At 37.7% G+C, this 27,967-nt stretch overlaps 1 protein-coding gene across 3 annotated transcripts in view; it reads right to left on the reverse strand.

Moving 5' to 3' along the window:
* Nucleotides 1–238: 238 nt before the first annotated feature.
* Nucleotides 239–27,967, reverse strand: part of LOC579154 (ubiquitin carboxyl-terminal hydrolase 32) — an 83,101-nt gene continuing 55,372 nt past the window's right edge. For 2 of the 3 annotated variants that reach the window (XM_030992289.1, XM_030992287.1), the window contains exons 13-30: nt 25,112–25,244; nt 22,208–22,404; nt 21,289–21,442; nt 20,530–20,671; nt 19,832–19,937; nt 18,586–18,759; nt 18,147–18,321; nt 17,216–17,367; nt 16,267–16,411; nt 14,865–15,074; nt 13,471–13,673; nt 12,372–12,571; nt 10,571–10,654; nt 5,835–5,955; nt 4,817–5,008; nt 3,404–4,150; nt 2,604–2,696; nt 239–1,888 (exon numbers count right to left, since the gene is read on the reverse strand). In XM_030992289.1, the coding sequence (XP_030848149.1) occupies nt 1,721–1,888; nt 2,604–2,696; nt 3,404–4,150; nt 4,817–5,008; nt 5,835–5,955; nt 10,571–10,654; nt 12,372–12,571; nt 13,471–13,673; nt 14,865–15,074; nt 16,267–16,411; nt 17,216–17,367; nt 18,147–18,321; nt 18,586–18,759; nt 19,832–19,937; nt 20,530–20,671; nt 21,289–21,442; nt 22,208–22,404; nt 25,112–25,244 (3,396 nt within the window). In that variant the 3' untranslated portion in view covers nt 239–1,720. The remainder of the gene's footprint in view (nt 1,889–2,603; nt 2,697–3,403; nt 4,151–4,816; nt 5,009–5,834; nt 5,956–10,570; nt 10,655–12,371; nt 12,572–13,470; nt 13,674–14,864; nt 15,075–16,266; nt 16,412–17,215; nt 17,368–18,146; nt 18,322–18,585; nt 18,760–19,831; nt 19,938–20,529; nt 20,672–21,288; nt 21,443–22,207; nt 22,405–25,111; nt 25,245–27,967) is intronic. The other variant, XM_030992288.1, reaches the window with a different exon arrangement.

Here is a 27,967-nt window from a genome sequence, read left to right on the forward strand (position 1 = left end):
GAAAATGCATGGGAAAATTCAAAAATGGTTTGGAGAATTTACTGTCAGAGGGTGCCTCATAGAGACGCCTTCAAAGAAAACCATAAATATCAGTATCTTTGTAGTTTGAGAATTCTTTCAGGATTTGTTTGCATGTAAGAGGGTTAGTACAGTAGAAGGAATATAATAAGTAGTATTTCATACAAAATGTACAGTTTTTCATCTCCCTTCAACAATGTTACCGAGTCACTTTAAGAAGAGTATATTTCATATACTAAATAAATACTACGTTTAGGGGAAGATTCATTTGATTTCACTGATCGCCATTAACCTGCTAATTCGTTAAGATATAGCAAAAAGAAAAATTTGGCACTTTGAGCAATAATTTTATTGAAATTTCGATTGTAATTTCAATATTTGCCAATGACCTTTTTTCCCCACACATAATTTCATGTTTCTTTGACAAAAATTCAACAACAAAAAACCTAAAAAGATAGAGCAGATCAGACAATCAAAATTATAATGGGGATTTTGGGGGACTGAAAGTTTGTTCAAATAAATTATCGGTAAAACTCTGTAATTGAGTAACTAGTATTTTGGTACACACTACTGAATGAAGCAGTATTCATTCATACAGGCATTGAGACTTGTATTAAATGGTTCGTAAGTATCTGACATAAAAACATGCAACAGAAACAAAAAGATATGGCACAGTTTTGGACACCGCAACTCTACCATAGACAGTCACATCTGTATGCACTTCAACCGACTAGCAATTCAAGCTATATCATTTCACGTCAGACAACAATTCAATCACAAGTAAAAAAAAAAAAAAAAATTACTGACACAGAAATATCACATCAACTTACAATTATCATAATAAAAAGTTATTTAAGTACAATATTTTGTTCTGTACTCGACGTCAGGAGGGAAGACATGTTTTCTTCCCAGAAGCCACCTGGTTCATGACCTCTGATCCAAGCGGCTCATCAGTGGGGCGTCTATTGCGAGGCAAACTGGATGGGTGGGGCATGGGACTAACTACTATAAAATGAATAATCTAAATTTCAACATATCCATCAATTATTGGTTATCCTACAATTCAAGTCACTTTTAAGGGATTTTGGTCATTTGATCAATCGCTCGAAGGGGGGGGGGGGGGGGGGGGGGTAATCATCATTTTGTTGAATCTAAATTACTTTCTTGAGTCTCTTCAGAATTTTAAAATTTGATCTCTTGTGGGTTTCATAAATATGTTGAATTTTATTTTGATGGATAATCATTCATATATCCTTTCTTTAATTAAATGTAGGCTCCCAACAAAATGTCACAGTACCTAAAACAAAGGTATCTTCTGATTACCCCAGCTAATAAAATAACAAAATCCTTCCCTATTTCAATTTTTTTGTAGTTTGTTTCCAAAAAAAAATTTCAACACACTTCTTGAAGAATCAATATAAATCTATTGCAAATATCAAGTTATTTTCAAAATCCCTTTAGCAATTAATTTCACTATTATAGAAACTTCATAAGTATAAAAATAAGGATCAATCAATATTTTTGCAAGGGCTTTTATAGGAATCTATCCTTCTTGGTCATCAAATTCTGAGTCTCCACAAAAAAAAGGAGAAAATTAATTTTTCTTGATGGTACCTACAGCCCTCATACCTTCCCGGGCGGCCGTCCAGAGCCAGAAGAGACCCGTGCCCAGCACTCCCCCCAGCTTGCCTCGCCCCACCAGTCATTGGATAACGCAGAACTTGCGGTAATCGGCTTCGATCTCGTCCTCTATCGTCGTCATGTCCGGGTGCTTCCCCGACGTGTCGGGTATGTACTGTACGTAAGACATGGACCGGCATTCGTAGAAGAGCATGTATGCGTTGTCCATGTCAATCTCCTCTTTCACCTCCTAAAGGAATATGAAATAACACAGACACGATTTTGTTATTAAATCTGAATATATAATTCTAATTTAGAGTGGATCCATCAGTTTCCATAAAAGACATTTTCCATAGTTAGGAGTGAATATAAAGCATTTCTTTTGTGAAAATTTTCTCAGAATTATACATTTTTCTACCTATAATTACTTGATGACAGTTAACCAAATCGTGCATATCCATGGTACATTTTTTTTTCATAGCCCCAGAATGAAAGGTGAACTGGTCGATTCAGGGCCTTTGTAATATGACACATCCTCAAGAAACATAAATCGGGACATTCATTTTTCACATTATAAAAGTTGGAAGAGGTATAAATAATTTAATAATTAAATGTATATTGCAACACATTTTCTCTCTCTCTCTCTCTCTCTCTCTCTCTCCTTCTCTCTTTTTTTCTCTCTCTCTCTCTACATATACATGTCTGTCAATCTATTCTTATGCTCATACATACACTTACTCTCTCTCTTTTCTATCCTTTTCTCCACCCTCTCTCTCGCTCTCTTCTCTCTCACCCCCCTCCCTCTCTCCCCTCCTTCTTCCACCCAATCTCTCTCTATCTCTCTCCTTATACCCCGCTCTCTCTCCCTCTCTCCCCTCCTTCTCCCCCCCCCCCCCCTCTCTCTCTCTCTCTCTCTCTCTCTCTTTCAATCCATCTTGCCTGGAGTGTGCATTATATGTACATACCTTCACACTGCTATCATTGTAGCAGTACCACTTCTTGTTTGGATTAACAGAGTAAGAAACATAATGACCTCCACCAAGGATACCAGTATGACTCTGAAATTAAATCAAATAAAACACATAATTATATTAATGAAACACAAAATATTGATTAAATCTCAGGGAATAATTTTCCTCAAATTTTTTGATTAGCAATTTTAGCCGATGGATAAATATTTCAAATGAAATTCTGTACATTTCTATGGAAGAAAACTGCTACACAAAAGATATTTTGTATAGCAGTCATGCAAAAATGCATAGCAAATTGCGATGCGATACCAGGAAAATTATTCCCTGAATCTGTAATACAGATATAGCAACAGTTTTCTAAAAATATAAAGTTTTCCATTTAGTAATTGTTTTGACATTTGCTATCATAATCCGAAGTGCTGATAATGAACACAAAGAATTTTTTCTTCTTCCATTTCCATTATTTGATATAAGTCTAGAATAAAGCTGATATATAGGAGATATACACATTTTTGCACTAAAATGCTTAAAATTGCAATATGATGATTTGCTATTCTTTCATAAGCATTACACACATGTTTCCAATGGGTCTGTGGTTGATGTCCAACAGTATTGATGGTACAGTGTATCTCACAAATAAGAATTTGAATAAGAGCAGCCCATGACATTATTAATCAAGTTTATTAGTAACACAGCATCCATTGGAGAGTTTGCTGAACATTTGAATATTTAAAAAAAGATGACAAATCAAATGAAATAAAACAACTGAGGAGAACTATTGAGAGATTACTCACCACAACTCCATAGAGATCGTACATCTGCCCATCATCCACGTCTTCCTCTGGTTTGGTTTGAGGATGAAGAAGAGGATGAGATCCAGTAGCATCAACGGGCGGAGTCAATAATGAAGCCTGCTTCTTTAACTTGGGTTTGCTCGGTGAGTTAGACCCTGATTGGCTGTGTGAACCATCACCCTGCCCGCTCTCCAGCGTTCCGTAACCACTATCCTGATCCTTGGCCCCGCCCTCCTCCCCGTCCCCACCCTCCTCCTCTCCCTCTCCGTGTCCATTCACAATGTCTGACTTGCAGTCACCATTCATCAGAGGCAGAGCCCCGCCCGACGTATCCAGACGAAGCGCAGCCGGTCTCTCTCGTCTGTCTTTGCTCTTCTCCACAGCTCCGTCCTCCGATGGGGCGGGGTCTTCCGATTGGGCGGGGTCTTCCATGTCTGAATGATCCGTGTCTCCATTGACGACCACGCTGCTCCCCCTCCCACTGTCCACTCGCCCCTGCCCTGCCCCCTCACTACTCATCTCGATGGCATTGATGTTGATACCAGCCTGGGGACCTAGTACGCTTGAATCTTTGAGATCTTCCGTCTCTGCAGGTGCATCGTTCGTTACGTCTATTATCCTGGGCTCAGTGTCCCCCTTCGGAACCACAAAGTTACTCACATTGAAGTTTCTTTTCGGAAATTTGACAATCTTTTGGGATTTCACCCATCTCCCATTCACAGACTGGAATCTCTTCAAGTGTACAATCTGAAACAAAATTTAATTGAAAATCAAATAACATACTACATGTACGTAACATTTGCCTAGTCTAACGTTTTCTCAATAGCAAAATAATATATATCAGCCATGCAATTAATTTCTCCACATCTCAATGTGCAAAACAGAAAGAGAGGACAAAAATTGATTCATTTAATGAGAGTTTTTACTGTTTCTTCACTCTCTGCTATGTTGGACATTAAAAATAAAAATTCCAATCATTATGGTATTTATCCCCCTCTGTCTCACTCTCTCTTTCTTCTTTATCTACGTCTTAGTTCTGTCTATCTCTATCATCATTTAACTTGAATGATGAGTCGAAATGTAGGTTTGTAATGTAGGTCTTCCTCATTCCAGTCTAATACAAGCCAATACATGAACTTCAAGGTATGTTTCAATCATCGATAAAGTATTACATCTTAAGTTCTTCTGTATTCTCCTTTACTCAATCCCCCTTTCTCTCTCTCTACCTTTTTTTCCTTTAACCCATTTTTCCTCTAAAAACCCTCTTCCTTTCCCCTCATTTACATATATCCCCCAAATTCAGTCTCTGAATATCCTGCCCCTCCAACAAATCCTTTCCTTTCTCTCTCTCTCTCTCTCTCTCTCTCTCTCTCTCTCTCTCTCTCCTTAAAAAAAAATTGCTGTGTCTCTTACCAAGATAGGTGGTAGCCTCCATATATCCAGTTTCTTGGCTGCTAGCCGATGCTGCTTACACTTTGAGCAGTAGTACAGTTCGTCCTCCCCCAGCTCCTCTTCCTTGGTGAACGCTCGTAAACAATCATCCAGGTTGATGGGCTCCGTCTGTAGCCGTCGGCTGTTCTCGCAGCTCTCATGCTCAGTCACAAACTGCAGAGACGATGTAACATTGCCAGTGAAATTGAATAATTGTACTATACATAGAATCCCATTAATTTTGTATTCCTTTTCACCTATGCCAAGCATTGGTTTTTTGTTATTGTTACTAAAATGAATATAAGCGTTATATCACCATTACTTTTGCCAACCAAGGAATCTTCAAGTGTGTATCGACAGGTACGGGTACTCCCTATGCATGTATTTTCATTCTTCTAGGAAAGTTCACTTTCTCTTTCTAGTATGTGTTCCCCGACTGTCCGTCTTTCTTTCTCTGTCTATCTCTGTCTTTCTGTCTCTCTGTCTATCCGTATTTCTTTCTATGTTTGTCTGTGTCTATTTCTGTCTGTCTGTCTTTCTGATCTGTCTTTCTTTCTGTCTGTCTGTCTTTGTCTGTATGTCTGTCTCTGTCTTCTTTCTACCTGTCTGTCTCTCTCTCTCTCCCCCCTTTTTTCTACCTCATTCACTTAAACATTCCTGATACGGTACATCTGCGAAAATTACTCAAACCCAAACCCTTGTATGAGGTTCTCATGTTGAATTGACATTTATTTCCATTATCTTGACAATATACTTAAAGTTAACAATATCAAAATTACATATGAATTGACATAATAACATTCAAACTATAAAGAAAATATGAAAACATAAACTATTGTACAAATGGAATATGGTGCATCCATAAAAGCCAATAAGGCTCAACAATTGAATGCACCAAGCGTAAAATAACATAGGTTTTGAAAAACAACAAAGGGGTGGGGGTGGGGGTTGCATTTTGGTATGAGCGATGGGGTCTTTAATAAATCAATTTATAACTCACCCTTTCTTGTGAGTTCTGGTACCTGAGATGTAGAGCCGTAGGGTCCCATTCAATGGCTATGTAGGCTAAGCCCGTCTTCAGAGCTTCACTTTCACAAGGTATATCACATCCTCTGCAGAATCTGTGAGATTCATTCAATAGTTATCAAGACAAAACATGGGGGGAGAGAAAGAAGAGTATGAGAAGAGGGGCCGAATCAGCAGCACTACAATTTCACAACACAAAGAGAAAATCAAATCAATGCACTATTCCAACAACAACAAAAATTAAATAATAACTAATTAGGAAAAATATCAACACCTTGGGGATAACCTTTCCATTTTTTGTAGAATAGATTATTTTAATCAAATTTAGAAGTGGAAAAACAAGACAATACAATTTAAAGCCCAACTGCACTACTTATAGCTACTTGCACCCTCTATATAGCAAACAATGCCTAAGCTGTGATCATTGGTCCCCCATGATCCCCTTTTTCTTATGTTAATTGAGAGCTGATTTGATGAGATAACCACCTGTTAGTGACCATGCTGGGAGGTCTAATCCCTCCTGGCCAAACTAGTGCAGAGGGGCTTTAAGAACTCTACATTGTCCTGTTAGAATGCTGTTCAGCAGTCAGGTAAAAACAAAGCATCAACCATCCAATAGCATATAAAATGATCCAAAATCTGTGATTCAAAATAACAGGATTTTCTAAACTCTTAGTTTTCTTTTACAGCATAGAAATCCTTTTAAAATGTCTAAATTTATGTGTCTTTCAATTGAAATTCATTACAAAATGACGATATTTTCAGGAGATGATGATTAGAAATATTTAAGGCTAATTTGGAGTTACTTATTCTAACATCTCTTAAGACTGTACAATGTCCCTCCTTGAACTACAAAAAAATGATACAAATAACAACTTTCAAGCACTAAAACTAATTTATACAAATCTATGCAACATGCTTTTAAAGCATGCAATCAATAAGTCTGCTCATAAATAAAACTGATTATCATTGATTTAAAAAAAAAAGTGCAAATTCATCTTATCCACACAGCATTGGACATGTTACTCTAGAAAAGGAAACATGCACCATATTTCAAGCAATTGCTCTAGGGCTAAATACATGTATGTATTGGTATTGAAATAATAATAAGGGGGAAAAAAGGGAATTCAAATGGGATATTTATCTTAAAGTGTACCAATCTCCCAAACATGTTTTGCTCTTGATGTAATTGGTTCTATTGTATTCAAAATATGAGCTTCAAATATTACTTCTACAAAAAGATATTGCAATTTACATACATTCTCAGTAAACAGTAAAAATGTCTTGTTGAATAGACCATTTAACCTGTGCACGTACTTGCAGAGAATGATTACGGTACAACTTTTAAAAAACCATAACAATTTTGGTCCTATTTCGTTCAAACTTTCACGAGTCTGCTTCTCTGATATTTCTGCTTTCTTTTAGAGTTGTTTGCTATTAAAGTTGGGTTTCCCTTTGATTATTTACCTATTTCAAATGCCAGGTAAATTTGTAAGGTTGATATTATATATGTACATGCTAGCTTTACACATATTTTTTTTTCTTCAGGTGATTGGTACACTAAGTGTGTATGCTATCTTTTAGCCCTGACAAATGTGCAAACATGGAGATGTGCTTTAATAATTTTTTTTTATTTATTCATGACCGCCACTCAGATTGCTTGAATGAACAGGGAGCGAGTGTAACTTAAAAGGGGTCAATTTTTAATATCTTTAATCATATCTACTCTAGGGGTTATGAAATAAATATAATGACAATTATTCTCTACCAAGCCATTACAAGAGTGTGCGTTGAAACAAATGGGAAAGAATTCCAGCACTTTGTCGCAGTGACATTATTGATTCAGCCAACATGAATTGCCCCTACGTATAGTGATTACAACTTTCAAAAATTCTCGAAGGTATGTCCACTCCACTAAAAATGTTCACCAGTCTGATTCGTCTCTTTCTTTTAGAGTAGTTGTCTGTTGAGGTTGGATTTCCCTTTCATGCAATGTCCACAATTCACATAAAGGAAGACTTTAAATTTTATTTTGTAGAGCTTTACTTATGATCAAAATTCTTCAATAGTAAACATACACAGGAGTCACTTCATACAGCACACACATTAAAGGGGAAGTCCACCCTGAAATTAAGTTAGTTTTAATAGGAGTAGAAAAATGAGAGAAACAAGTCAGTGAAAGTTTGAGCAAATTCCGATTAAAAATAAGGAAGTTAGGATTTTTGAAGTTGTGATCAATCAAACACAAATTGGCAACTCTATGACGTATCATGTGAGCTCAACTTCCATTTGCTCAGTACTAAAAAAATCTAAAATTTTCATTTTCCCTCAAGAAAAATTTAAACCATACATGCACCCTAAATATAATAATTGCAAATATGTTTCTATACTCCCCCTGCAAGGAACAAATATATATTCCGTCATCAATAACGAAGAAAACATGATTTTATGGAATATTATGCACAAAGCAAATGAAGGAGAGCTCGTATAATAAGTCACAGAGTTGCCAATTTGTATTTGATTGATCACAACTTCAATAATTCATAACTTTCTTATTTTCATTCAGAATTTGCTCAAACTTTCACTCACCTGATTTTCTTATTATTCTGCCTCTATCGAAACAAACTTATTTTGGGGGTGGACTTTCCCTTTAATAAGGGCCATTTTAAACAGACTTAACTGGCCATTAGGGTTTCAATAACATTCATGCATACTGTGTGTGACAAACAAGCATATGGTTTGATACTCTCTTTGAGTTACATGTATGTGATGTGCAAATGGTCAACACTAAATGTATATCAAATCAATGCTTTCATGTTTTGTGGTTGATATGTAAATAATTTAACGCAGCCAACGGTATAACAAAAATGGCTTTAAAAACAGTGTCATCACTTGTTCTAATTTTGATTGAGTATCAATTACAACTATGAAAACTCTGTAATATATGATATATTATGGCTATACAATATACATGTCAGTACATGCAGGTTTTGAGCTATTATTTGACATGCATATACAGTGTGAGTCAAAAAAAAGTTTACACCTAGAAAATTGCTAATTATTTTTAGTATCATCTATGAACAGTAAATTATTATATATCTTATGAAAGAGTGTTTCATCCCAAATCATTTAGTACCATTTTGTGTGGTATGTGTTCACACTTGGATGAACAGGAGGCATTGTTTGCGAGAGGACAAAAATTGAGTTGCGCCAAAGTGGCTTACATAATGTTTGAATAAAACAATTGGGATTTGGGTATTAATTCGGTCTTTGCAGATCCAAATAACATCCCTAACAAAATTGATCATGCCACACATATCAAATATCAAATATCAAATATCAAGGAACATTTGTACGCATGTGTGTGGGTGCGTGTTACTTTGCCCTTTGTAAAATGCATTTCACTTGATACATTCACTCATTCTCTCACTCCGCTAATCCCAGCATAATACATACTGTAGGCATCACTTTGGCGCAAGTCAATTTTTGCACTCTCGCAAACAATGCCTCCTGTTCATCCAAGCGTGAACACATACCACACAAAAATGGTACAAAATGATTTGGGATAAAACACTCTTTCATAAGATGTATAATAATTCACTGTTCATAGATGATTCTAAAAATAATTGGCAATTTTCTAGGTGTAAACTTCTTTTTGACTCACACGGTAGAGTAACAAATATAAAAGAGTTTGATTAATGTGAAAAAAAGATAATACAAATTCAAAGAGACTGTAAATAAACTTTTCATTCAAAAAGAAATTAAGGTATTTTGCATGCAGTTATTTAATAGATATAACGTGAAGAAAAGAAAAACTGTTGGATGTTAGTTGAACTTTGAAAAGAGAATACAGAAAAAGAATGGTTAAACATGAATATGATAGACGAGACACACACAAACAATAGAATTGATTAGATTCTGAGAATAAAATTATTGGTGAAATAAGAAAAGACAGGGATAATTATGAAGGTTGAAACAGATAAATGAGCAATAACGTTTTCTCCCCAAATGATATTGTTCTTTTGTTGTTAATAAAACCAATCATACTCGGGCCAATGATTGCATCTTTCTTCCACTACCTCGTTACCCCGAATAGCATCCGCTGCAAATTTGGCTTAAATGACAATAAGGAGAGTGCCTCCCAAAAGAGGGATATGACTATTTTCCAGATGTGGTCCTTGACCTCATTAATGGTGGTACAACTTTGACCTTTGACCTCATGACCCACACAAACTAAAACCTTATGACCCATACAGCTATCCTGACAGACCATACAAAACTGATGTAGCACTTCCATTAATGCAATTTCCGTTATCCTGTATGTACGGATCTGACATTATTTTTACGCAATTCCATATGTGACCCTTAACCTTTGACCCAAATATCTCCAAAATATTTAAACCAAATAACCCCCTTAATATTTTACCAAAATGAGATATCTCCATCCACATGCAAGTACATTCATAAAAATTCAATAATCCACAAGTGATCCTTGAAATAACTTGATAATAATAACCCAGAAACGTAAAACAGCACCACCTTCAGTTGAAGAAACATATAAAGAATGGGAGAAGACATTCAGAAAATATATCAAGAACATGAATGAGAAAAAAGATAGAGTGATTGCTTGACATGTTAGATAATTGATTGAATACAATGATTGTATGATATAAAGTAGCCAAACCTGTCTCCGCTTAGGATGATACATACCTATACCACGGGCACCAGGCGCATGTCAAGCCGTCCTTCAGCACTGCCTTCAGTGTAAACGGGTACTTCTGACGAGGGCTGTCGCTAGCAAACACAAATGACATATTTTATATTGCACTTGGGGAGTTATCACAGGCATCCTCGTTCTCTCACTATCTCTAATACTAGTACTAAGTCAAGGGATATTTTTCTTTAAAGATAAAGACCAGTTATGGTCATGCAATTGCATTGTGAAAGAAACGTTGTGGAATCGATCTGAAAAGGTTGATCATCTAGCATATAAGTATTGGTGTGTACTGCAAGGTTCTGGAATCATCAAAATGATAAGAAATTTGGCCCAGTCTTCGTAAAGTTACAAGCACTGTACACAGAAAGATGTATATGGGACTATACGCACACATGCGCGACACGTGCGTTTATCTCTCACACACCAATAGATTAACTAATTTACCAAATATATCAATTAGTAGGCAGTTTCCCGGCAAAATTGTTATCATCATGTATTAGTCAAAAAATATTCTTTCACATGATTGGTAATAAGAGCTTTCATTTCATTTTTTGAAATTGGGGCGTTTCCAATACTGGTCTTTACCTTTAAGGCGGGGGAGGTTGTTTCTTTGGTGTAAACAAACTAAATCGTAAAATAGTGACAATTTCTTTGTTTATATTTACTAAACCTGGTACAAATGGGTACTTCTAACGAGGGCTGTCGCTAGCAAACACAGGAGTTTTCACGGGTGCCCTCTGTCTCTCACCATCCTTAATACTTCTTTTTCATACTATCCCCAATACTATGCCAACTTGGATGTTATATTTCTCTTGATGTGAAGGAACAACAATTAACTGAAGAAAGTGACGATTTGTTTGCTCTTGAAATCTAAATCTGGTCACATGTATTATTTTAGGGTATTGTAACCATCTTTAATACTGTCAATTACATGTACATGTATTTTTCCAAAGTATTTCCTTTATTTTTCCTCTCTGATGCATGAAATCTTCGAAATGGATATGAGAAACACTATCTCTACACTGATTTGTTTCACTTCCTTATGCGAGAGACCACAAATAAAACCGAGACAATTGATGAGGTATTTTGGACGAATAGCCTGAAACCATTTCCCTATGCAATCTTTAGACAGATGCTGTTTTCTAAGAATACTTGCATCGTTGTTCTTCTGTGAGAAACTATTGTATGGGATGTACGGATTATAGGCCAACATTCATGTATACGGTTTAACATGCTTCTGACTTCAGGCTGGTAAAGTGATAGTCACTTTATGCTTTCAATCTCCAAGCAGATCTTACATACCGGTAAATTTTACCCATCCATGCAGTTATTTCATTACAATCTATTGCCAGATACATGTAAGCACAAAAAACAGTAACTTTTCAAATAAGTGACATTTGGGTTTGTTCATTGGGATATTGTTGATTTTCGTCAATTAACACAAGTTAATAAAAGCAAGAAAGATTCTCTATCATTTAATTTTGGATATTAAAATAAACAGATATTTTATTTATATTACCATTACAAAATGAACATCTTATGGGTATATTGCCTTTTGTTTTGGGACATTTGAAAATCATCATTGTAAGGAACAGTAATAAGAAAGAAAGAAATATGTTACATTGGTACTTGAAGTCCAGTTTTTTTTTTCAATAGTTCCTGGTCAACTGAGGTGACACATGGTGAATTGAGGATCATAGCTACTCTTATAGAGTAGAGTAAATACATCACATAAACTATTCAAACACAAGAGGGGGCAGGGAGCTCAGATCGTGAGGAACTCTTATCACTCACCAGTCTTCAGCATGGTTCTTGTTATGACCGGTGTTATGGTCAGTTGGTTTGGTAGGACTGACCAGCCTTGAGATCTGAGTCCAGACCACCTTGTACAGGTCTTCTCTGGTCGTGGAGGGCTGGCAGGGCAGGATGAGAGGCAGACCAAACAAACATGGACGACTCTTCTGCCACGCTAGGAAGTACATGTCCATCCGAATCTATGTGGGAAATGGGAGAGGAGCAAAAACCACAATGGTTAATCACAGCACTGGCACTATTAGTCAAGGTTTCCGGATGCCAAATTCAGGTTGAAAAATGAAAACATAGAAAATTGCAATAAAGAGCAACGGTTAAAGTCAAACACAAGTACTAAACAATAATAAGTGGTCTTGATTGGCTGATGTAAGTTGCGTTTTATATTACAGAGTTGTGGTTACATACAACCTTTTTAAGCAGGAGGGCCTAGGTCTGTTATATTCATGAATGCACTAGAGAATGGTCTTAATGGAAAAGAATGCCACGTCCTTAAAGTATAAAAACTAAACATTAATTAATTTAATACATTCATTTGGATTATAAAGGAGTATCAGAGCATTTGAAGCTATTATAATAATATACCGTTCTTGTATAGCACATAATGTCTCTATGCGCTTCCAAAAGAGTTTGGATATTATTACCCCGTATTTAGCTCTGTCTCCCAAGTCCCTGGTGTATTCAAGGAATAAATCCTACCAGGTACCCACTTAATACACCTGGGTTGAGTGTGGCAAATGTAGATAAATGTCTTGCCGAAGGACATTAGTGGTGCGGCAGGGATTTGAACCCCGTACCTTGTGGTCCACAGTCTGAAGACTTATCCACTAGACCACAACACCTCAACATTAAATAATACAAGACAGTAAAGTCATATGTACAACACTCCTAGTCATTAGGGACTTTTAGATTTGCAAGTCAACATAGTGGACTGCTACTTGTGACATCACAGTGTCTTAAAAGGACGTCACACGTAGCAGTCCACTATGTCGGCGTGCAAATCTAAAAGTCCCTAATAATTGGGTCACAGTGTTTGAACAGATCACATGTTAATGTACACACAGGGGCACGGTGACCCTCGTACCATTTTCCGATGCATGGCTACCACGAAGCCATCAAACTCTGCCCCTGGCATGACGGGGGAGATGGTGACCGCACTGGTACCACTGGCAGTGCTTGGCGTCCGGCTGTGCTGGGCTTGAAGGACACGGGACTGACTAGGAGTGGACGGTGAGTGACCAGAACTGACCATAGACTCAGGGGGACTGCTTGTTGGTGTGTCATTATCTGTGCATATCAAAATTGAAAAAATTGGGATTCATTGAATTATGGCTTCAAAGTTAAAGATAAAGGTGTGGAAAGGATCAGAAACAGTTGATCATGTAGCATGTAAGTATTGGTGTGCACTGCAAGGTTCTGGAATCATCAAAACCATAATAAATTTGACAGAGTCTTGGTAAAGTAACAAGCACTGTACACAGAAAGCTATATATGGGACAACACACATGGTGTCGGGCTAGTACTACCTTGATTTCATTGTCTTTCTATGCTCATTACTCAGCCAGTATACATTTTCTTCCAAAATTGTTTGGCACATGTCATTGACTTGTAATCTTGAACATTCAGTGTAAGTTTTGTTTGATTCTGTGAGAATTAATTTTCTTTTTTTTACCAGAACTGGAGTTTATCTTTAACAGAAATTTTCTTGTAAAAAAAACATGTGTGATGCCAATGAGAAGAAGGTACAGACAAAGACAGTGAAACAAAAGGAGAACTTCACTACTACAATAAGATAGAGAGAGAGAGAGTTGGATGAAATTTCAGTGATACAATGACACATAACAGCAAAATGACTGATGAACATAATATTATAACAAGGAACGTTACTGATTTGTCAACAGAGGATGAATGGACTAAAGCACACAGTCACATATTAAACCCGAGTTAAAAAGAAAAGATGGACAAAAGGAAGATGAGAGGATGAAAAAGAGCCATAACAATTGTTGAGATTCCTGACAACCCATTACAACAAACTTTTATGGAACTTTATGTTTAATACATCAAATGTTTCTTCTCGCTCATAGGCATCTCCAAATTAATTTGTACCATGATAGCACTTGAAAGAATTTTCACAATTAACATAACTGCCAACATTTTTAGCACAGTATGGCTTTGAAAATAAGAAATCGCTCGATCATGCAGCCATTCAACGCACATAATACATGATTACTCTCAAATCGCGGCACATGATAAATCAAGCTTAATTTGGCTTTAGCACCATTAAAAAAAATATTTAAAAAATAATAATTTGAAATTGTGAAAAATCTGAATATTTCGGATTTTCAGGTCCTACAAATCCAAAAAATCTGAATATTCCGAATTATTCGGAAGCGTTGGCAGGTATGAATTAACTGTTAATCTTTACGAAGCAGAACCATACTGGTCGTTATGGTAATGCGATCCTTTCTAAATTCTTACCCATGTCATCTTTGGCAGTGGTTCCATTTTCCAATCTTCTTCTCTTCTCCCCACCCCCCGGTGAATCGGTCGAGGGGATCGGTGACACCCTATCGGCCCTGGGGATGTCCCCATTGGCAGGTAGTCTGTGTACTCCTGTGTTCTCCTTGGTCACCGTATCAATGGGAGGAAGAGGTTGCTGCTGGTTGGACTCGGAATTCATCATGGCAGCTAACAGAGAGAAGAGAGCAAACAGTCATTTTTTAAATTCTACATTAAAAACATCATCAGAAACATTAAAGCAAGTATCAAAATGACTCACACTCCAATCACAATTTCTTTCTACATGATTTTGTCAAAGTTGAATCAATTTCAAGTAAATTTCATGGCTTTTTGAGCGAAAGCTTAAAGGTAATACAAAGTTTTTGTATGGGGTCATGAATTTGGTTCAAGTGAACATATTGGAAGCATATGCGATCCTACAATATTAAGTGATCTTTTTGCGTTTGAAATCGAGTCTAAAGTTATGTGGCAGATTAGCCCTGTGCTAAACAAGTTATCCAATAAAGTCTACTACTACTACTACTACTACAATAATTGTAAATAATAAACTCTTTATGTTGTATAGCTCCCTCTCAAGGTCAAGATATCAATTAAGCTGTAAAACAATGTTTCTTGACTAAAATCGACCGATTAGCTATTTCCGTTCAGAAATTATTTATCGCAACTACATATTCTGAGATTTTCATGGTCGCAGCTACAATTGTACGGCCGAAGGCGCTATATTGAAATTTATAAACATTTACTAGGAGCACCGGTAAATCTTTATATTCAATTTTTCTCGAAAGCAGAAGTGTTTTAGGGGATAAATTTGTGTGTGCTTATAATACATCCAGAGGGGCATCCAAATATATCAAAGTTGTAAAGAATCGCTATCCACCTAATTATCAAAATTTCCCAAAACTTTGTATTACCTTTAAGACGTTTCAATCACATGTGTGAAGTTTAACAGCATATCAGAAAAAATTATTTTAATCAAAGAAATTTTGAGACACAAAGCCTAACCATTAGCTATCAGCTAGAGATCAAATGCATAAATATTGCATTGCCTTATAATAATAATAATAATAGCCTAATAGTACACTCCAAATTTTATTAAATCGAAACGGAAATTCTTTTTGCCCAATTGATCTTGAGCCCGGCAGCCACTGAGCAGCGCCAGATCGACGTTGCTCTATCCCTTATTGTTGAACGCCAAACAAGATAAGGTACTACAACCTTGAGGCAAGCTGGAAATTTATGTGTAATCAAAGTTGAATTATGAAGCTGCTGATCCATATTAGGAACATGAAGGTTTGAATCCTATTCACTTTACCCGTAAAAAGTATCATTTTTTAAAGTCAAGAGTAAAGTTGTGACTTACTTTGGCTAGCATTGGTTTGTGATCCAATGGATCCTTGACTTGCTGATTTGCAGATCCCCGACGACGGGCTTGTCTGAGGTACTTCGTAAGCGTACAGGATGCCCCCTAGCATCGTGCGAATCTTCTGCGCCTCGGACGGAAAACTCTGCAATCAAGAGAAAAATATCACTGTTTGAGGCTCCTTTTCTTCGTCATCGAACATTATAATTTTTTGTATAATTTTTCCAATATTTATAGAATAACATTATTGCATCATTTAATCATAGTTTTAGTCTTTACAACAATTACTTTTTGTATGTATGTGGGCCAAAATGTGGTGTAGTTCCAGACCAAATAATTATACTTATTTTTTTTTAATAATGACACTATGCCTAAAGGAAAATATGAAGGAAGGAGGAAGAAAGAACCAGCTGAGAGAGAAGAGAATAAAACATAGAAAGAGAGGACAGACAGCGAGGAAGAGATAATGGTAGAAGGAAAGATAAGGAAAGGGAGGGAGAGAGAGGGAGAGAGAGAGAGAGAGAGAGAGAGAGAGAGAAAGATAGATCGAGAGAGAGAAAGAGAGAGAGAGAAAGATAGAGATAGATAGAGAGAGAGAAAGGGAGAGAGAGAGAGAGGGAGAGAGAGAGAGGGAGAGAGATAGATAGAGAGAGAGAGAGAGGGAGAGAGAGATAGAGAGAGAGAGAGAGAGGGAGAGAGAGAGAGAGAGGGAGAGAGAGGGAGAGGGAGAGAGAGAGAGAGAGAGAGAGAGTGGGAGAGAGAGAGGGAGGTGGGGTGTCCTACATAGCCAAAGAGAGAACAGAAATTGGACTTTTAATAAAAGCAAGGGGCCGGAGGGAGAAGGAAATGACAATTATAGCATAGAAAGAGAAACACAGAAACACAGAGTGGGGAAGGAAGATGAGGTTCCTCAAACAGAATTTAAAAGGACTTAAGAGCTACTGCTTACCCTGACCATAGCTCCTCCAATCTCGGCCAAGACGAGTTGATCTGACCCCATGTCGCACAGGTCAGCCAGCTGCTTCTTCAAAGACTTGTACTTGTCATCTGTGTTCAGTCGCAAACCATACTTGACAGGTACGCTTCCATCAAGGCGAACAACTTTACAAAGAAACGGGGGAAACTTCAGTTTTCATTCAACATCACAAAGAGCAAATAAAAAGATGCCAAGCACAAGACATTTACTTTAATTACTATAAAACAATATCAGAACCTTTCCTCTCAGCCCCAACACTCATTGCATGTATTTATGTCTTGTTTAATTTTATTAAATTCTATCTTTAATAATAATCTTAAATAACTTGGTGAATGTGGATCGCCTTCCTTGATATCATTCTTAAAAAATTTCAGGTTTTATTAATGAACTTTGAATCTTACTTTGAATCTTCTGTCCCCCCCCCTCCCCCCTCTCCCTTTCCGGTCTGTTTCTCCTTGTATATATTTCTCTTTCTCTCTGTTCATCTCTGTTTCTAGCTCTCTGTCTTGCTTTCTCTCTTTCTATCTACTGCTTTAATATAAAATCAACCTTCAACCATCTACTATCACAAAGGGTTCACAAAGATCTTAAGTTGAACTTATCTATAAAGTTAGACTTAACAGTTATGGAAAGCCGGTAGCATCTATGAAAATATTTTGTACAAGTTATAAATGCATAAAATGTTGATACAAATCATTCATATTTTCTAGTATCGAGGAGATTTCATGTTCTTAATGTGGAATTTATAAAAAGTCTTAAATACTTGAATTTTCGCTTTCAAATATATTTTATTTTGAGGCTACAAATGGCTCTCCATAATTTGTTAAAGTCTAACTTACGAGTTAAGTTTCGGCTTAGGATCTTTGTGAAACAACCCCCTGATCCCAGACGGGAGTGTACTCACCCACAATCTCTACATGCATGGAGCTTTCCATAGGGAGAGGCAGGGAGAGGAAGGTGAAGGGATCAAACCTCACGCTGATGTGACCGCATGTCTTACACCGGACCTGAGACTTGAGCTGGCCCTGGAACAGGTCCACAATCACAGACTTGTTCCTGATTAAGTGGTTCTCCCAAGCCTGCAGGGGAATAAGGATAAGATGATGTGATAGATTGAGAGTCACAGTGAAACTTAAGGATCAAGCTACCTGATATATTAAAGGCACTGTTTCAACAATTTTTTTAGGGCTTTAATATGACACCATATCACAGACTAAATAACATGTAGGGCCATGCATCTCAGATTTGTAAAATTGAAAATTGCTGTATACTGCCATAATTAATTGCACCATGTGTGAACAGATCTTTATTTCTAAAAAAAGCAGTATTAAACGCATCCTCACCTCTGTTGCGACTTCTTCATCCGGCCTTCCATCGCTATCCTTGAGCTCCACATACGGCTTCTCATGCACCCTGTTCAAGTCTTCATGTAACCCATCCAGTAAGAAAGCTAATAACTCCTGGGAGTCGTGTTGCTGGAACCCACTGAAGCGAGGTGCATACTTGGCTATCGTCCACTGCAGAAAGAGCATAGAGAGCGCAACATAAGTTTAAAAGTTTTAGAGACTGAGGATTACAGAATAGTTGCATTTGTCAAGAAGCTTTGCTGTGATTTTGGCCAACTTATATTTTTTCTGGTACCATGTGTTTAGCCTAACAGGGATTATGAATCGTTGCTCCCACACTATTAAGGATATATTGACTGCTTTGAGAGGCATAGTGGTTTCTATAGGGTCAAGGGAAACTCACAACCTGCTATGACCCCAAGGCGCTTGCGCCGCGGGGTCATAGCAGGTTGTGAGTTTCCTGAGACCCTATAGAAACAACTATGCCTCGAATATTAAAAGCAGTCAATATATATTTTATATACCGAAAAAAAGGAAAACGTTGACTCACCCATTTAGGTTTCCATCTCTTTGAAGTCATGAATATTAACACCAACAATAACATAAACAAAAAACCCCAGTATTTTGCGATCGAGACTAGTACACAAAATGGCGATCGGTCGTCTGCGCTGCGTGGATTGGTAGATTCGTCGCCTGAATGCAGCGACCAAAATCGAATTGCACTCAAACACCGTTAACGGTATTGCGCATCGGTCATCGCACAAAAGAAACTTATACGGTAACACGTAAACCAAAATGGGGATCGCAGCAAAATGACGTCACGTTTCACAGCCATGGAAAAAGTGCTATGAAAAATGGATATAAACCGGTAGAGCCGGGAAAAATGACTATGAATTTCAATTAGCGGCATGGTTAAGAACATGACTGCATTTTCAACCAATCAGAAGACAGGATTAGTAAAGAATCTTAAAATGAGGTATATAATCACATTTATTCAATAGAGTTCTTTAGAATACACATTTTCTTTTTTCTTTTTTCTTTTTCAGATACAGTTTTAAACAATGGTTTCAGTATAAACTAATCAGAATGTATTTGGGACACATCACGCAAAATATCACTAATGATATCATTCTGCAACTCTCATTCTTCAAACTCATCAACTCCCAAATGTCTTGCAATACTCGGCATTGAAAAAAGAATGAACATAAATCATAAAGATAAGAAGATATACAACCGTACTCACCCTGAGTTTGAGAGGTGCTATACTCCGCGCTGTACCTGACCAAAGGTCATTGCAAAGGTCACCATATCTCTTGGCAAGATGACCTTTCATCCCCAGAGGGTTTGTACTGTGAAGAAGAAGAAGTGCATTCAAACTGATTCAAACATGAACAAGACACAGAAATAATCAGCATCCGAAAGCCACTGAGAATACACCTTAATCATAGTATCATTGAATTCTTTGTCCAACTCCACCATTATTATTCAAAGAATTATTTCAACACAAAAATCATACTATAAAAAAATCTAACATTTCTTAATTTGCTTGGAAATTAAAATTAAAAAATATCTGATATCATACCTGAAGTGTATAAGGTTTTAATTATTTTGAGCTGACAAAGAAAAAGAACCAGGAGAAAATTTTGATATAATAATAATAATAATAATTATATTTATAAGGCGCTTTATTCAAGTGTTTTTAAGCGCACAGGTGGTGCTGTCTAACTTAGTATAATCATTCCTGAAGTGCATAAGGTTTTGATTACTTTGAACTGACAAAGAAAAAGAAGCAGGAGAAAATGAATATGAAAGAAGAAGACAAGGTATACTTCAGAAAGTAAGAGCATACATACTCTAGGAGTAGACGAGAACATGTCAAAGATGAATCACAAAAGTGATCATACAGTCACATATTTATGATTTGTTTTTGTTTCAACTTACGGGTTGAGTTCATAGAGGTAAGACTTAGTTTGGAAGTATAGTCTGAGAGGCTGGGTGTTGCTGATACACTGGACGGCTGAATTCATGAAACACGTGTTACCAAGGTTACTAAGACCGGTCACACCTTTATCTGTTCGCACACCTAAAAAAAAGACACCAGATGTTCATTGAAACAGATGAAATGGTACTCCATACAAGAGTAAATGTCATAGAAAATACATAGCTTTTAATGGCATCACTGTTTTACAAATTGTAGTTTGAAATTTCAAGATCCTAAAATTTGTAATTCAGGGATGGGATGCTACTAACCCCATTTGTATTTACTACTATCGAATTGCAGATACATGTAAGTTACGTTGGTTTGAAATATATCCCAACTAACTTGGTACATGAAAAAGATCTCAATGAAAAAAAAAAATGAATACTAAACTTCCCACTGATTTCTATTTTAGTGCAAAGAACTTATGAATCTGCTTCTCTGGTCAAGATGATGATTGGTTGTTTTAAGTTTTGTTTTAATACACCAATAATAGGTGCCAGTGTATGGCAGACATACATGTACTTGTCTACAGTGTAATTATGTAATTCACTTTGTGTTTATATTTTCATAGCAAAAATTGTATGCATAAATATTCCTTGACATGTTACTAATAACAAGGTTGTTTTCTCTACCATAATTCTTTTCAAAATGTTGGTTCACATGCAAATCTAAATCGAAAGGAATAATCAGCAAAATGAAGTAAACTCGTAGATACTTACTCGATTGCCTATCTGCTTTCTTCTTGGCTAATAATGACATCTCTTCGGGCCAGCTGAGATCCTTATTCCTGATCTCTATCAGTAAGCTCTGCTCATCGGCAATGCCGAGCTGATCCAACGTGCTGGAATCCTCTTCAAGGACTACAGGGTTGTTCTGAGGTATGCAAAGAGAGAGGCAATGAAACAATGGGAGCAGAGTGAAGAGGGAGAAGGAAGAGAGTAAACAAACAAAAATGGATGAGAGAGTAAGAAAGAAGGGGGAAGAGGGATATAGTGAGAAAAGTGTGAAAAGGATGATAAGAGAGAAGAGCAAGGAAAGAAACAGGAGGGGTCGTGGAGAGATAGGAAGACAAAAAGAGAGTGTAAGGGTTAAAGAAGACAGAGGGAAAACAGTGAGGTGATTGATATAGAAGTATGGGAGAGAAATGTTAAAGGGATGAACAAGACAGACATCCATAGAAGCAAAGAATGATCAAAGAGAAAAATGGAGAATCTACTCGAACTCTGAAATGCAGCGTATTCAATATTTATTTTTCTTTTCTGTATGATCAGGCTTGAAAACTATTATGAGGGATAAGATTCCAAAATGCAGCAGAGATAGTGGAGCTCCAATTTTACAAATTAGGTTGTTTACAATACAGTGTGCCAACATTTTCAAAGCACAAAAGAAGAACAAAATGAGGCACCAAATCATGTTGAATACAGTCCAACCTGCTTTAGTGACCACCTGTCTACAAAGACCACCTGCCTACAAGGATGGACCACATTTTTGTTTCCCTTGAATATGGTTTCTCATTGAAACATGTACTAAATGAACCTGTCCACAAAGACCACTTTTTGTGTTTCCTTGGGCAGTCGCTGTAGACAGGTTTGACTGCATAACATTTCACAACGATGGTCTAAATTTGTAAAATCTCACCTCGTCTTTGAGGTTCCATAACCTCATCTCCTCCGTTCTGACCCTTAACCTCGCCGATAAGAAGTCATGGACCTGCTGGAGCGTGTGCATCTTACTGAAGCATGCCACGTACGCCTGGTAGCGTTTGGGAGCTTGGGGGGTACCACTGTTCCCTGAGATGTTGATACCGAGTCCCGAGGAACTCAGTGATATATTGCCTGCAAGGGAAAAGATGGTGTGTTTAAAGCCTTTCTGCACTAATTGAATCAGAGCTTAAATTAATCCAAGGCCATCAAGGCCATGGCCGTGGATGCCCCTTTGATTGGACTCAATGCCCCTCTCATTGGCCTTGGAGATTTTTTGTGCCCTTTCCAATTCTTCCTATTTGTGCTGTAATATAGGAGTGTGCCCTACAGAAAAGTGGCCTTGCCCTAAAAATATTGAAATTTAAGGCCTGTTGAATAATAATAATAATACATTTATAGAGCACAAAAACTATCCAACATTAAGTATATATTCTACTGCGCTAGTTTGGCCAGGAGGGATATGACCTCCCTGCGTGGTTACTGGCAAGTGCTTATCTCATCAAATCAGCTCTCAATTAACATAAGAAAAAGAGGACCATGGGGGATCAACCAGTACCGCTTAGGCATTGTTGGATGTATAGAGGGCGCACGTAGCTACAAGTAGTGCAGTCCCGCTTTAAAGGTAGTTGAAAATGTATATTATGTATTTTGACAAAAATCTACTGAATGATGAAAGCAACATATGGGTGGTGAATGAGTGGTTTTGAAATAGACCAGTTCACGGTTAGCACCTTACTGCAATGACCCCGAATATCCACAGATCTTCAAAACATGAAGAGGTCCCACTTTGTACATTTTGAAATAATCACTCCTACAGCGATGGAGGTGCTTTATTATAAATAGCCTTTGTTCCCCCTTTTCAAAGAATACTTCCACCTGTGAACCATGGAGTGCACTGAATGTGCATGAATGAATAACGATACATAACTTTCATGAGCACGTATCCAGTATTTCGTCTCCGTGTATTTCAACATCTGTGAATCACAGAATCCTTACCAGGAAGATCTTTGAGCTGACAAAGGACGTGAGACTGACTGGACTCATCCAGACGTTGCTGTCCAATCGGCGATATTTTGTGGTTCTCAATGGGAATCGCAGCAGATGGCGCAGACAGAAAAATGGCCTACCACAAGGAAGTGTGCTCGCACCGTTACTCTTTAACGTGTACACGAATGACCAACCGATCCACCCAAACACCAGGAGCTTCCTCTACGCTGATGATCTCTGCATCGCCACCCAGAACCAGTCTTTTGTGAAGTTGGAGGAGTCCCTCAGTGATGCCCTGGCCGGTCTCATCCCATACTATGCGACCAACCACCTGAGAGCTAACCCTGATAAAACTCAGATAAGCGCATTCCACCTCAAGAACAGGGATGCCAACCATCAACTAAGGATCAGCTGGTATGGGAAAAGGCTGAAGCACACTCCCAACCCAGTCTACTTAGGCGTCACACTCGATCGCTCCCTTACCTACAAGAACCACATCGCCAACACAAAGGCAAAAGTTGGAGCCCGCAACAGCATCCTCAAGAAGCTAGCCAACACCAACTGGGGGACTGATGCCAGAACAATCCGGACGACAGCCCTCGCGCTTTGCTTCTCTGCTGCGGAGTATGCATCACCAGTATGGAGTAGGTCGGCCCATGCACCCAAGATTGACCCAGCTCTAAATTCATCTTGCAGAGCGATCACTGGATGCCTAAGGCCAACTAAAGTAGAAGACATCTACCTGCTCTGCGGTATTGCCCCTCCACACGTCAGAAGGTTGGTCTTGTCCCAGAAAGAAAAGGACAAACAAGAAAACAATCCACTCCACCCACTCTTCGAACAACAGCCAGTGGGCAAGCGGCTCAAATCCAGACACAGCTTTCTGCACTCGGTAGAGCCTCTTAATACTAGCCCTCACAACCAAAGGATGACTTTGTGGTCTAACCACCTTCAGACAACTCCACATAAACTCTCCCTCAGCCCGAAGGAATCCCTCGCAACCGGCTCCAGTGAGACTTGGCCTACCTGGCTTAGCCTCAACCGCCTAAGAACTGGCTACGGTCGATGCAGAGTCCTAATGCAGAGGTGGGGTCTAGGAGACGAACAAACGGCATGTGAATGCGGCCAGGAACAGACAATGGAACACCTGCTAGTCTGCCCACTCCTGCCAGAGCCATGCACCCAAGATGACCTGGAAGCCGTTAATTTCCGTGCCAAAGCCTGTGTGGACCACTGGACGGGACTTGTGTAGTGACTCGATAAGAAGAAGAACATTTGTTCTGCAATGACCTTTATCTGCTCATGCTCAGACTGCAACCGAGAACTGGCTTATTCCTTGAAATCCTCTAATTTAATTCATATCTCCAATGTTAGGGTCATTTGTATCATGGAATGAATTGAATTTTTACAAATTTAAAGAAAATGAATGTTATTTTTCTTCCCTTAGTATTCAGACGTTGATCAAATTTGAAGAACTATCAACATTCTAAACCAAACTAAAAACAATTCTACTTTATACTTTCATGTCCTTACACAAATGGTACTGTAAAGTTCAAAAATATTATATGTAAAAAAAAAATGAAGTTCCTCAAGTTTATGAACAAAACATTATTCCTAATTTGAATACACATAATATAATTTCTCATAGAGTGCAAGAACACGGCCGACTTTCCTTCACAAACAATTTTTTTTTTAAAGTAACAAATCATTTTTATTCCTGGACACTCACCAAGTCATCAATGTACCTCTGCCAAATCTCCCATTATATCTGAAATAGTCTCCAACTTTAAACATGATATTTCACTTCTTTTCTTCTTTTTTTTTATACTAAAATGAATAGCCCGTTTCTTACCTAATCCAAGATTGACACCACTCCAACCATTTTGCTTGACTTGAGGGGTCTGGTGTCTCAATAACTTCACACACAGAGGGTACAGTTCTAGCTTGCAGGATGTATTGCCTTGCGTCGTCGGCTGAACGATCACCTACAGCGGACGAAGTCAAGTGACATATTGTTATTGTTGGGTCCGTTCACATCTAGTTTCGTCTCATATCACAATAAATATGTCATTTTCATAATGCAATCAAATTTAATGCTCAAATGTTTGTTAATTGGCTGTTAGAAATTATTTCATTCACTGGTTTATACAAATAATTGTGTTTAAAAAGTCAGAATCCTCATTTTTACATTAATTGTTGCTAGGTAGGACAAACATTATGGCTTGTCCTGCCTAACAACACGGAATTTATGCAATCGGCATTCTGACTATTGAAATACATTTATTCGTAAAGCATTAAATTTGATTAAATTATGAAAAAGGCATATTGACATGATGTTGTCTGAATGATCACCTACATGTACATGTTGTTTCGTACAAAGACATATTATGATCATTGGAACAGTTCACACAGAGGATACAATTCAAGTGTACACAATGTAATCCCTTGCGATGTCATCTCAAAGATCACCTACAACCGTCCAGAGAGATAAAGAGACCTATTGTTATAATTTGATCCGTTCACATATCGAGGGGTCTGATGTCTCAATAACCACCAGCACAAACATGCAGCTTGCATGAAAGTTCAAATGAAAAAAAAGAAATGTTATAGTGTTGCTTCTTCCGTTGTTCACACAAAAGAACTTCAACAGAGTGCAATGATCCGATTTCCCAACATCACATGACTTTGTGATCTTCACTATCATATGACGTACAGTACCAGTTGAAAACAGAAATTAAACAATTCACTTGCTCAACTGCTTCAATCAAAATTCGAGCTAGAAATTAGATATTCTCAAACTCTTAAAGCACCCCTCAATTCACATGTTGGAATGAAGGGAGGTCAAGAGGGCTCCAAAAGGGCATTGTTCTCAGATAAGTCATTTTCTCTTTTCAAAATACAATTTTATTTAACAACGCAACTTGTAAAGAGGATCAGAAAGTTTATTTTCACCATAATAATGTAACCGGAAATGTCTTCTGCCCCATCACCTAGAAGGCTATTTAAGAGGCATTTGTATACTCTTACCAATTTTTATTAAAAAAAAAAAATTGCTTTTAAAATGTGAATAATTCAGCCATTGGCTGTGAATGATATTTTCTTTTATACCATGAATTATAATTAAATAAATAAAAAAGAGAAATACAGAAGACCTAATGAATATGGTTTACATTAGAGGTGTCGTGGATGAGTGGATACGTGGCCGGACTGTCGATCACAAGGTCCGCGGTTCGAGCCCCGCCGCGGCACTAATGTCCTTTGGCAAGACATTGATCTACATTTGCCCCTCTCCACCTAGGTGTTAAATGGGTACTGGTAGGAAGGATTTCCTTAAAATGCTGTGAGCGTTGAAATCGGCAGCCTAGCATAGCCATGTAATGTTGGAGCACCTTGAGGACCTTGCAAGGTCGATACGTGCGCTATATAAGAATCCAATATTACAGCAACAGATCTAAACTTCAGCCCAAAAGGAGGCATAGTTCTGTTGGATATACTTGGGTTTATTTTACACCATCATTATTAATCCGAAAGAACTTGAAATAATATAATTTGAGCAATTTTTTAACATAAGACTCCAGACTTCAAATCACCTGATGCGCAAACTTAACAAACTTAAAATTCTGCAAAACCTTACCATGTTCCACCAATGCACAGAAAAGTCTAAGTATTGAATTAATGATCAGCTGCCAATGGGTGATACTAACAATCAAGAATTTGGGACATATCCTCATTCTATCTTTTGCACAAAAGTGCCATATGTTGTCAGCAATAAATAAATAAATATTTGCAAGACACATCTCTGTGTGCATATTCATGGTCAAGTAAGACAAATGTCTCCACATAATAACAATTGTATTTCGGCTGTAAAATCCTCTGTAGGAATAATAATATAGTATTAATGACTACTTTGAGAAAAACAACTATTTCTCGAATATTAAAGCAGTCATTAATACTTTTATATGCTGAAAAAAGAGTCAATTTACCAATCAACTGGTAGAACAGGAAGAGCAGAAATAAATAGTTAAATAACTCCTTGAATAACAGTAACAGTAGAACTTCGTAAAAAATCTGTAACCCCGTAAAAACTCTTTAACTCCGTAAAACTCTGTAACTCCGTAAAAAATAACTCCGTAAAACTCTGTAACTCTGACTGCAAGCCTATTTGTTATAGATGTTTAGTGTGCAGTTTTTAAAGTTAAATGTAGGGGCTTGCACCTGCTGACTGGAAACATGGGCATGGCTACTTGCAGTGATGTTGCATGTGCATGGGAAATTCTCCAGGTTGTTTGTGATCTCATTCAAAAATTCATTTAGTTCCCGCAGTTCCTGGCTTTCACTACGCTGACCACCAGTGGATGTCGATGACGATGGTACTGATTTCGGATCAACAGCTGCCGCGATAGCATGACTCATGTTTTCTTTTGCTGTACTGCTGGTCATAGCATAGTGCTTGAGACTGCTCTTCGCCTTGTGTCCGGAGACACTCATGATCTCTCTATCTCGGAACCCAGCATTTTGTAGGGTACTGATGCTGGTTGCCCTTAGGCAATGGTTGGTGTAAGCCTTGGTACCTGCACGAGATGAAATTGTTTTCATCTTGTCTCCGATGCTGTTTTTCCCTAGGGGTGCATTACAGTACCATTGATCAGAAGAAGATAGATTGAATTTCAACTCACGCTTGGCCTTTGCATTTGCCGGTCTCTGCCAA

The sequence above is a fragment of the Strongylocentrotus purpuratus genome, unplaced genomic scaffold (genome assembly GCF_000002235.5).
Source record: "Strongylocentrotus purpuratus isolate Spur 01 unplaced genomic scaffold, Spur_5.0 spur5_scaffold_2, whole genome shotgun sequence".
Taxonomy (NCBI): Eukaryota; Metazoa; Echinodermata; class Echinoidea; order Camarodonta; family Strongylocentrotidae; genus Strongylocentrotus; species Strongylocentrotus purpuratus.